General features: G+C 32.1%; 1 protein-coding gene across 1 annotated transcript; it reads right to left on the reverse strand.

The window, feature by feature from the left end:
- Positions 1-8,655: 8,655 nt before the first annotated feature.
- Positions 8,656-9,459, reverse strand: LOC139893705 (uncharacterized). The gene has a single exon (XM_071876883.1). The coding sequence runs from the start codon at positions 9,457-9,459 to the stop codon at positions 8,656-8,658; it is 804 nt and encodes a 267-aa protein (XP_071732984.1).
- Positions 9,460-13,174: the final 3,715 nt, after the last annotated feature.

Here is a 13,174-nt window from a genome sequence, read left to right on the forward strand (position 1 = left end):
TTGGCAACTAGCATGAAATATCTCATAAAATTACAAAAATATGAGTAATCATTCATGACTTATTTACATGAAAACAAAATTACATATCCTTTATATCTAATCCATACACCAATGACCAAAAACACCTATAAACACTTTCATTCTTCAATTTTCTTCATCTAATTGATCTCTCTCAAGTTCTATCTTCAAGTTCTAAGTGTTCTTCATAAATTCCAAAAGTTCTAGTTTCATAAAATCAAGAATACTTTCAAGTTTGCTAGCTCACTTTCAATCTTGTAAGGTGATCATCCAACCTCAAGAAATCTTTGTTTCTTACAGTAGGTTATCATTCTAATACAAGGTAATAATCATATTCAAACTTTGGTTCAATTTCTATAACTATAACAATCTTATTTCAAGTGATGATCTTACTTGAACTTGTTTTCGTGTCATGATTCTGCTTCAAGAACTTCGAGCCATCCAAGGATCCGTTGAAGCTAAATCCATTTTTCTCTTTTCCAGTAGGTTTATCCAAGGAACTTAAGGTAGTAATGATGTTCATAACATCATTCGATTCATACATATAAAGCTATCTTATTCGAAGGTTTAAACTTGTAATCACTAGAACATAGTTTAGTTAATTCTAAACTTGTTCGCAAACAAAAGTTAATCCTTCTAAATTGACTTTTAAAATCAACTAAACACATGTTCTATATCTATATGATATGCTAACTTAATGATTTAAAACCTGGAAACACGAAAAACACCGTAAAACTGGATTTACGCCGTCGTAGTAACACCGCGGGCTGTTTTGGGTTAGTTAATTAAAAACTATGATAAACTTTGATTTAAAAGTTGTTATTCTGGGAAAATGATTTTTATTATGAATATGAAACTATATCCAAAAATTATGGTTAAACTCAAAGTGGAAGTATGTTTTCTAAAATGGTCATCTAGACGTCGTTCTTTCGACTGAAATGACTACCTTTACAAAAACGACTTGTAACTTATTTTTCCGACTATAAACCTATACTTTTTCTGTTTAGATTCATAAAATAGAGTTCAATATGAAACCATACCAATTTGATTCACTCAAAACGGATTTAAAATGAAGAAGTTATGGGTAAAACAAGATTGGATAATTTTTCTCATTTTAGCTACGTGAAAATTGGTAACAAATCTATTCCAACCATAACTTAATCAACTTGTATTGTATATTATGTAATCTTGAGATACCATAGACACGTATACAATGTTTCGACCTATCATGTCGACACATCTATATATATTTCGGAACAACCATAGACACTCTATATGTGAATGTTGGAGTTAGCTATACAGGGTTGAGGTTGATTCCAAAATATATATAGTTTGAGTTGTGATCAATACTGAGATACGTATACACTGGGTCGTGGATTGATTCAAGATAATATTTATCGATTTATTTCTGTACATCTAACTGTGGACAACTAGTTGTAGGTTACTAACGAGGACAGCTGACTTAATAAACTTAAAACATCAAAATATATTAAAAGTGTTGTAAATATATTTCGAACATACTTTGATATATATGTATATATTGTTATAGGTTCGTGAATCAACCAGTGGCCAAGTCTTACTTCCCGGCGAAGTAAAAAATCTGTGAAAGTGAGTTATAGTCCCACTTTTAAAATCTAATATTTTTGGGATGAGAATACATGCAGGTTTTATAAATGATTTACAAAATAGACACAAGTACGTGAAACTACATTCTATGGTTGAATTATCGAAATCGAATATGCCCCTTTTTATTAAGTCTGGTAATCTAAGAATTAGGGAACAGACACCCTAATTGACGCGAATCCTAAAGATAGATCTATTGGGCCTAACAAACCCCATCCAAAGTACCGGATGCTTTAGTATTTCGAAATTTATATCATATCCGAAGGGTGTCCCGGAATGATGGGGATATTCTTATATATGCATCTTGTTAATGTCGGTTACCAGGTGTTCACCATATGAATGATTTTTATCTCTATGTATGGGATGTGTATTGAAATATGAAATCTTGTGGTCTATTATTATGATTTGATATATATAGGTTAAACCTATAACTCACCAACATTTTTGTTGACGTTTTAAGCATGTTTATTCTCAGGTGATTATTAAGAGCTTCCGCTGTGGCATACTTAAATAAGGACGAGATTTGGAGTCCGTGTTTGTATGATATTGTGTAAAAACTGCATTCAAGAAACTTATTTTGTTGTAACATATTTGTATTGTAAACCATTATGTAATGGTCGTGTGTAAACAGGATATTTTTGATTATCATTATTTGATAATCTACGTAAAGCTTTTTAAACCTTTATTGATGAAATAAAGGTTATGGTTTGTTTTAAAATGAATGCAGTCTTTGAAAAACGTCTCATATAGAGGTCAAAACCTCGCAACGAAATCAATTAATATGGAACGTTTTTAATCAATAAGAACGGGACATTTCATTAACCCTTTTACAAACGCGTCGATCTTCTCTTCTTCATCTTCGATTGCTCCCGGACACAATAGGCACAACTCTGTGAATCGTCGTTCATATGTGGTAACATCGAACCCTTGTGTTCGTAACTCTCTAAGTTCTGCCTTGAGTTTATTGACTTCGTTTCTAGGACGGTACTGCTCGTTCATCAATTGCTTGAATGCCGACCACGGTAGTGCGTAAGCAGCATTTTGTCCTACCTGTTCAAGATAGGTGTTCCACCATGTTAACGCAGTACCTGTGAAGGTATGCGTAGCGTACTTAACTTTGTTCTCTTCAGTACACTTACTTATGGCAAACACCGATTCGACTTTCTTGGTCCACCGTTTCAATCCAATTGGTCCTTTGGTTCCATCAAATTCCAAAGGTTTACAGGCAGTGAATTCTTTGTAGGTGCATCCTACACGATTTCTTGCGCCGTTAGCTGCATTGCTAGATTCAGCGTTATTGTTGGTATGTAGCGCAGCCTGTACTGCGGCTATGTTTGCAGCAAGAAAGGTACGAAATTCCTCTTCGTTCATATTCAAGGTGTGTCGAGTACTCGGTGCCATTTCCTTCAAAATAGTCAAATGAAACAATTTAATCATACAGAATATTAAGAGTAGTCAACAGTATCTCGTAGCATAATATGAACTCATTTATAAAAGCTTTTTCTTCATATTAGCGTTTTATAATTTTAAATTCGGGTACTAACTACCCGTTAAGTTCATACTTAGTAGCTAATATACAATTCAACTACTACAATTCCATATAAAAAACTGATTATAATAATATATCACATACAAATATTCTTCAAACTTACAACTTCTCTATATTACATATAACATGAAATATAGTACACTATGATACAGGACAGTTTTGAAGATAAATCTAGTTAATACGCAAGCTGTTCAGCAAAGGAAATAAAGACACGTAATTCATAAGTCCAGAAACAAGTCATGCATTCTGGTTTTACTAAGATGACTTCCCATCCTTGGTCTTGTGGAAAATAACCATTATGACCATTGGCTAGGCAGCATGTTGTAACGTCGTCAAAAGGACAAGGGTTTTGTAATGTCCAACAGCCCCGTAATAATCTAAAAACCTTGTTTATCACCCCAACTACTGAATCCGTCACTTGTGGGAAGGTTTTATTTAAAAGTTGCAATCCGATATTCTTTTTCTCACTTTGGTAAGAAGCGAACATCACTAACCCGTAAGCATAACATGCTTCTTTATGTTGCATGTTAGAAGCTCTTTCTAATTCACGAAATCCTATGTTGGGATATGTTGAGTCAAAATAGGTTCTTAACCCGTAGCGTAAAATTGCATTTGGGTTCCCCGCATTTAACGCTTTAAAGAAAACATGGCGTAACTTACGGTCTCCCCAATTTGATATACCCCACCTATCAATGGAAAGCCTTTTGTAAACTAAGGCATTTTTGGAAAGTCTTTCAAATATTTGACAAGTTAATTTCGCCATAACTAAATGTGCTGATGAATTCTGACCGACTCTAGACAAGATTTCCTCAATCATATCCTCTGGTAGGTCTTCTAAAATATTCGGTTGTCTACCCTTAACGTCCATTTTGTTTTTATACTGTAAAATAGACAAGAATTAGATTCGTAAAAGATAATTAACAAACAATACAAGCAATTTTTACATAGAACAAAAAAATACAAGCACACTACAATATATATAATACACAACATGATTACAACCCTCTAATCTGAATCACTGGTTTCTTCTTCTTCGGACTTGGTTCGTTTTCCTAATTTTCTAAGAATATATGGTGTTCCTCTAATACGAGTCATCGTTTTATATAATGGTTTAGAAAAACCTGGTGGTTTAGAGGTTCCCGGGTTATTGTCACGATATTGAAAATATGGGTGTTGACGGTACATATAAAGTTCATCGGGGTCGGAATCAGATTTCTCTATTTTGATGCCTTTTCCCTTATTATTTTCTTTTGCCTCATTAAATTAGGTCGGGGTAATTTCTATAACATCATCGGAATCCTCATCAGGATCCGATTTATCGGAAAATTGGTAATTTTCCCAATATTTTGCTTCCTTAGCGGAAACACCATTGACCATTATTAACTTTGGTCCATTGATTGAGGATTTTCTTTTATTTGACCGGTTTTCTGTGGTTCCTACTATTCCCCCCTCCGGAACCTCTTCTTCTTCTGGTTCCTCTTCTTCCGGTTCCTCTTCTTCCGGTTTCGTTTCCTCTTCTTCCGCTTCTTCGGGAACTTGTGAATCTTGCCAATATATATTCAACTCTTCGTTATTATTAGGTGAGTCAATGGGATTTGTGCTAGAGTTAGACATCTATCACACAATATCAAACATGTTAAGAGATTAATATATCACATAATATTTACATGTTAATAATATATAGTTTCCAACAAAAATGTTAAGCAATCATTTGTAAAGAAAACACGGTCGAAGTCCAGACTCACTAATACGTCCTAACAAACTCGATAAGACACACTAATGCAAATTTTTTGGTTCTCTAAGACCAACGCTCTGATACCAACTGAAATGTCCCGTTCATATTGATTATAAACGTTCCATATTAATTGATTTCATCGCGAGGTTTTGACCTCTATATGAGACGTTTTTCAAAGACTGCATTCATTTTTAAAATAATCATAACCTTTATTTTATCGATAAGGGTTTAAAAAGTATTACGTATATTATCAAATAATGATAATCTAAAATATACCGTTTACACACGACCATTACATAATGGTTTACAATAAGAATATATTACATTAAAAATAAGTTTCTTGAATGCAGTTTTTACATAATATCATACAAGCATGGACTCCAAATCTTGTCCTTATTTTAGTATGCAACAGCGGAAGCTCTTAATAATCACCTGAGAATAAACATGCTTAAAACGTCAACAAAAATGTTGGTGAGTTATAGGTTTATCCTATATATTATCAAATCATAATAATAGACCACAAGATTTCATATTTCAATATACATCCCATACATAGAGATAAAAATCATTCATATGGTGAACACCTGGTAACCGACATTAACAAGATGCATATAAGAATATCCCCTATCATTCTGGGAAATCTTTCGGACATGATAAAAACGAATTCGAAGTACTAAAGCATCCGGTACTTTGGATGGGGTTCGTTAGGCCCAATAGATCTATCTTTAAGATTCACGTCAATTAGTAGATCGGTTAACTAATTCTTAGGCTACCAAGCAAAAGGGGCATATTCGGATTCGATCATTCACCCATATAATGTAGTTTCATTTACTTGTGTCTATTTCGTAAAACATTTATAAAACTGCATGTATTCTCATCCCAAAATATTAGATTTTAAAAGTGGGACTATAACTCACTTTCAAAGATTTTTACTTCGTCGGAAAGTAAGACTTGGCCACTAGTCGATTCACGAACCTATAACAAATATGTACATATATATCAAAGTATATTCAAAATATATTTACAACACTTTTAATACATTTTGATGTTTTAAGTTTATTAAGTCAGCTGTCCTCGTTAGTAACCTACAACTAGTTGTCCACAGTTAGATGTACAGAAATAAATCGATATATATATTATCTTGAATCAATCCACGACCCAGTGTATACACGTCTCAGGCTAGATCACAACTCAAAGTATATATATTTTTGGAATTAACCTCAACCCTGTATAGCTAACTCCAACATTACTGCATATAGAGTGTCTATGGTTGTTCCAAATAATATATATAGATGGGTCGATATGATATGTCAAAACATTTGCATACGTGTCTATGGTATCCCAAGATTACATAATATGTTAGAATACATGTATAATACAATATAAGTTAGTTAGGATATGATTTGTATAGAATTGTTAATATTTCCCGTAGCTACAAAAATCAAAAAATATCAAATCTTGTTTTACCCATAACTTCTTCATTTTAAATACGTTTTGAGTGAATCAAATTGCTATGGTTTCATATTGAACTCTAATTTATGAATATAAATAGAAAAAGTATAGGTTTATAGTCGGAAATATAAGTTACAAGTCATTTTTGTAAGAGGTAGTTATTTCAGTCGAAAGAACGACGTCTTGATGACCATTTTGAAAAACATACTTCCACTTTGAGTTTAACCATATTTTTTTGGATATAGTTTCATGTTCATAAGAAAAATCATTTTCCCAGAAGAACAAGTTTTAAATCAAAGTTTATCATAGTTTTTAATTATCAAACCCAAAACAGCCCGCGGTGTTACTACGACGGCGTATGTCCGGTTTTACGGTGTTTTTCGTGTTTCCAGGTTTTAAATCATTAAGTTAGCATATCATATAGATATAGAACATGTGTTTAGTTGATTTTAAAAGTCATTTTAGAAGGATTAACTTTTGTTTGCGAACAAGTTTAGAATTAACTAAACTATGTTCTAGTGATTACAAGTTTAAACCTTCGAATAAGATAGCTTTATATGTATGAATCGAATGATGTTATGAACATCATTACTATCTCAAGTTTTGTGGATAAACCTACTGGAAAAGAGACAAATCTATCTAGCTTCAAAGGATCTTGGATGGCTTGAAAGTTCTTGAAGTAGAATCATGACACGAAAACAAGTTCAAGTAAGATTTCCACTCGAAATAAGATTGTTATAGTTATAGAAATTGAATCAAAGTTTGAATATGAGTATTACCTTATATTAGAAAGATATCTTACTGTAAATAAGAAAGATTTCTTGAGGTTGGATGATCACTCTACAAGATTGGAAGTAAGCTAGCAAACTTGGAAGTATTATTGATTTTATGAAACTAGAACTTGTAGAATTTATGAAGAACACTTAGAAATTGAAGATAGAACTTGAGAGAGATCAATTAGATGAATAAAATTGAAGAATGAAAGTGTTTGTAGGTGTTTTTGGTCGTTGGTATATGGATTAGATATAAAGGATGTGTAATTTTGTTTACATGTAAATAAGTCATGAATGATTACTCATATTTTTGTAATTTTATGAGATATTTCATGCTAGTTTCCAAATGATGGTTCCCACATGTGTTAGGTGACTCACATGGGCTGCTAAGAGCTGATCATTGGAGTGTATATACCAATAGTACATACATCTAAAAGCTGTGTATTGTACGAGTACGAATACGGGTGCATACGAGTAGAATTGTTGATGAAACTGAACGAGGATGTAATTGTAAGAATTTTTGTTAAGTAGAAGTATTTTGATAAGTGTCTTGAAGTCTTTCAAAAGTGTATGAATACATATTAAAACACTACATGTATATACATTTTAACTGAGTCGTTAAGTCATCGTTAGTCGTTACATGTAAATGTTGATTTGAAACCTTTAAGTTAACGATCTTGTTAAATGTTGTTAACCCAATGTTTATTATATCTAATGAGATGTTAAATTATTATATTATCATGATATTATGATATATTAATATATCTTAATATGATATATATATATATATATATATACATTTAAATGTCGATACAACGATAATCGTTACATATATGTCTCGTTTCGAAATCATTAAGTTAGTAGTCTTGTTTTTACATATGTAGTTAATTGTTAATACACTTAATGACATGTTTACTTATTATTTATCATGATTAAATATAGTGTATCAATATCTTAATATGATTCATATGTATTTAGTAAGAAGTTGTTATAACGATAATCGTTATATATATCGTTTCAAGTTTCTTAATTCAATAAACTCAATTTTATGTATATAACTCATTGTTAAAATACCTAATGAGATACTTACTTATCATAATATCATGTTAACTATATATATAATCATATATATGTCATTATATAGTTTTTACAAGTTTTAACGTTCGTGAATCACCGGTCAACTTGGGTGGTCAAATGTCTATATGAAACCTATTTCAATTAATCAAGTCTTAACAAGTTTGATTGCTTAACATATTGGAAACACTTAATAATGTAAATAACAATTTCATTTAATATATATATATATATATATATATATATATATATATATATATATATATATATATATATATATATATATATATATATATATATATATAAACATGGAAAAGTTCGGGTCACTACACACCCTCCCTAAAAAACGCCTCTTGTATACCTTCTATATACTCCTTATCATCATCCAATAAACCTAAATCGTAGCAGGCGTCTCTGTAGCTATTAAATACCTAACCATTTACTGTGCGAATATCTTCATAGGAAGTTGGGCCTTTAACCTTGTTGAGAAGTATTCTAAGAAAAAAAATATCACCAGACGCTGGTGCCACATGATGAATACGACCAATTACACCGGTGTTTCTTTTACGCCTAATCCAACTTCGATTATCTTTGTTCGAAATGAACTTTTCCTGGAATTCAAAATAAGTCAATTCGTGTGCTTCTTGGTTCGAAGCATTAAATTTCATCCATTCGATGAACATTGACGTATTGACTGATGGCTTTTCTAATACCTCATCAATTAATTCCTCTTCATCAAAAATGATTTGCTGTTGTCCCTCCAAATGGAATGGTAGTCTTATAACGCTGGGGTAATGATGATGTATATCGAACTTCAAAATCCTCCAAATGGCTTCACACGATGAAACATATCGACAATCGTAGTATTCTTGAATTTCATCAGTTTCTGCATTACAAAGTTGCGCTGTAATCCTATCATTACCTTTGTTGATATATTTGAACAAATAACTAATTGAAGCAACTTGGTTACACCACTCAACATTGAGATGAGCTTGGTACCTTTTAAGGAGGTAAGGATTATAAGCTACCACACTTCTGTTATCCAATTCATGACCTTGTTTTGTTACCGTTCTTCCATCAACCCTTCTTCGGTAAATTGGATAACCGTCTTCATCAGTTTTTGTTACATCTGAGAATGGTTTTGGAAACCTTTTTGTACATTTTCTATCTGAATCAGTGCACTGGCACGATGGATTCTTTTCACCACAGGGACCGTGAATCATCAAATCTAACATGAGTTGATAAAGTTCTGGTTCTTCAATTCCATCCGGTATTTTAGCACATATATACTGATCTACATCTTCTGGTTAAGGCATTTTGTTTCTTTCATCAAGAAATACGCATATATGGGCATGAGGCAAACCACGTTTCTGAAATTCCACGGTATAGACTTCTGAAAAATAAAGAAACAAATTATTAATAAGGACGTTTTATATTATTGAATAATCTAAAATTTTGTTGTATATTAGTGATTATTCAATTAGTATGTACTCATTACATAAAACTAAATAGTTTAACAGAAGATTATATACAAAAAAAGAATTAAAAAGTAATAGACAAACCTGCTTTAACAGTACCAAATAATTTTTTTCCTTATATCTTTCATCAGTTGATCGAGCTTCATTTTAAATGTCCTCGTGCAAAAAGATGGTTTGTCTTCTGGTTTAAAACCGGTCCCGTCCAATTCTCTTGTGATTTCTGGCCACTTTGGATTACATGTGAAAGTTAAAAATAAGTCCGAATAGCCAAATACACGACAAAGTGCCATAGCATCACGATAACTCTCAATCATATATCTAGCACTCCCTATGAATGAGGAAGGAAGTTTTATCCTATTTCCCACCATACTATTTTTCAAAGAACCTGACGCCACTGAATTCAATAAGTTGGTGAAAGTATCTGCTCTTAGAATATTTTGATTTTTCCTGATGTATGAGATTCTTTTGGCCTCAATCATAGTGTAAGCATCAACTACAAATTGTTGATACAACTTACAACCCAAGTGCACAAGTGTGGGAACAGCACGTTCTTGAAGTTTATATGCGAAGAATTCACGCATACTAACCCTCTTTTTCACTCTTGTGGAATGCTCATCGACATCACGATGAAGAATGTCTGTCCTGTACCCATCTTCTGCATAAATAAACAGAAGTGGATATTGTAGGGCTAAATATTCGGTGTGAAGCTCAGAAATTCTTTTTAACCCTTCAATACGACTGTCGATTATAATATCCCTTTTTCATATGAAGAAACATTGATATCATGTACAATAAGTGCTGCAACTTCGTCTACCGTTGGCATATTGTAATTACGTCCATCTTTGGTTCGTCTACCAGTTAACTTAATTTTCATCTGCATATTAGGTATTTCTAGAAACCGATTACGAGCCATCCAAAATGTCTTGACAAGAGGATTATGTTCATCGAGAACTTCCATTATTTGATGAATGAGATCCTCGTCGAGTGAATAGCGTGCAGTCGAAGCCTTTTTTCTGTTTTTTCCACTATTATGAATTCAACAAATCATAAATATGAATGTTAATATTCTCATATATTAATTTACTACATTATTAATTTGATGTTAAGCTATATGAATTACACGAATCATACCTGATTGCTTCTTTCCTATTATTTGTTTCATTTACAGTATCATAAATGTATAACTGTCCGAATGTTGGTTTTCGACCATTCGTTGGTAATAAAACTCCATATTGGTGACAATTTTGACCACGAATACAAAATGTATAAGGGCTACGACCTTTTGTTTACACGATCGTCCACCTTAACACACATCGAAGTAAAAGCAAAAATCATGTTGTACCTGTCGAACATTCTTAATGAAATGTTGACTCTTGGGATGATTGTTAGTATATAGATCCCAAATTAGTTTAGGAGGAGCTTTGTTGAATTCGAGCAGCGCTATTTTATCTTTCAAACAACAAAGTGAGAATGCCTTGGAGAAACCTTTTTTTTCTACTTTCGTCTCTTTATGCCATAATTTAGCACCACAAGCGAAACATATATAACTAAGATTGCCGTAATCAACATAGTATGTCAAAACTAACAATTTATTGGTTTAATTTATAAAATATAACATAGTTTAACAATTTAAAAAAAGTTATAAGAACAACCCTTTGAAGTTCCTTTGAATGATTTATTTTGAAGATCACCAGTGTTTGCTTCGTCAAGGTTAAAAGGTATCGGTGTAATATTTTCCTTCCAATGCTTGTTGTTTTGATTTCGCTTTGACCGTACTTGTAAAAATTCCGACTTAAAAAGTAAGTATGCAGATTTTAAAAATAAAACAGGTTTGAATATTATATATGTCATAAATTATTACCTTTGGATACACTGTATGATGTAGTGTAATATTTGTCAGTATTATTAACTGATTCCTTTGATATTCTAAGAGATGGTGTTAACGGTGCCGGAGTTGCAACGTTATATGAACATTCACCCGTTGTATTTGTCATATGTTCAAAAATGTTTTCTTTCATGGGTTGTATATGAAGTCACCACTTTTGATCAAGTTGTGTTGGTTATATCTGAATAACCAATGTATAAGATTTGAATTTAGAAAATCAGAATAAATATTATTTTCATATATACACCATAGATTACAAAACTTTTGTTGTAATAGCATGAACCACCTGTTAGAATTGAACACGATGGCGAGGATAGTTGTTCAATTGCTACTGTTCTACTTTGTTTTTTGTGTTTCATCATAATGTTACCAACGATTGTCTTTGCAGTGGAAGAAATTTCTAAAAATAATAGACATGTATTAGTATTTAAATTTGATGTATAGTGAATATGGCTGAATACTAAATCTCAAAATATATGCCTAGAGTAACTTTCTATAAAATTCAGATTAATAAAAAGAGTAAGTAGTACCTGGATTTGATGCATTAACATCAAAGGAATCCTTCATCCTTGTAGGGTGTTTTCATTTATTTGTAACTGGTTCCGAAAGATTTGTCTAACACTGATATCATAATATAAAGATAAATTTATATTAATATTACAGGAGTAATTTCCATAGTTGTTACAATTTTTTTTTCCCATAATACTAACATAAATGTAATTTTAGGGTAAAAAAACACAAATCTAATTAAAACCATATTAATTTACAAAAAGCTTCAACTCATAAGCCCAAAATTACGACATGCATTTTGGTGTCTTTAGTCCAAACCCATTTCTTGTTGGCATATAACCATTGTGGCCGGATATAGGGCACCTCGTTTCCACGTCAGTAAATGGATGGCGGTTCATTCTCCAGGTTTGATGTATGAGGTCATAAACCTTTGTTCTCACAGCAACCACATAATTCGGTATCAGTGGGAATGTCTGATTAAGAATTTTTAAACCGATATCCTTTTCATTTACATCGTGAGAAGCAAACATCACCAAATCATAAACATAAACAGCTTCTACTAATTGGCAGTTTGATGCTTGTTTTAAATAACGGAGCCCATCTTGGTATATTTTCCATCAAAATAAAATAACAAACCCCTGCGAAAAATCGCATTAGAGTTTTTATTTATTAAACAACGATGGTAAAGATAAATGATTTGAGGGATACCCTAAGACCCTACAGTTAAACGATCAAAGGAAAGCCTTTGATAAACCAATGGATGTTGGGCTTGCATAAAAAAGGATTTGCAAACCAATCGAGCAACACCTAACTGAGTGGAAGACTTTTGGCCGACTCTTGATAATATTTCAGCAAGAAAATCATCAGGAATAAGATCGAAAATATTGTTGATCTTATTCATTTTAATTTTTTTCATTATTTTTAAAAAGATATAAAATCTGGAAAATAAAGATGAAGTTTTTTTTAATGGTGTGTACTTGAGACCTTGACCTTCTGTAGCAGCAGAAAGTAAGATCAGAATGATGGTATTAGACGCCTGAAAAGTAAGCCTTGAAAGTTGTTTTTGGGGTTAATGAT

Source organism: Rutidosis leptorrhynchoides, chromosome 1 (assembly GCF_046630445.1).
Source record: "Rutidosis leptorrhynchoides isolate AG116_Rl617_1_P2 chromosome 1, CSIRO_AGI_Rlap_v1, whole genome shotgun sequence".
Classification (NCBI taxonomy): Eukaryota; Viridiplantae; Streptophyta; class Magnoliopsida; order Asterales; family Asteraceae; genus Rutidosis; species Rutidosis leptorrhynchoides.

Bases quoted from the DNA above. Each gene is read 5' to 3' on its own strand.
- LOC139893705 (XM_071876883.1), bottom strand. From the start codon at position 9,459: ATGTTAGATTTGATGATTCACGGTCCCTGTGGTGAAAAGAATCCATCG.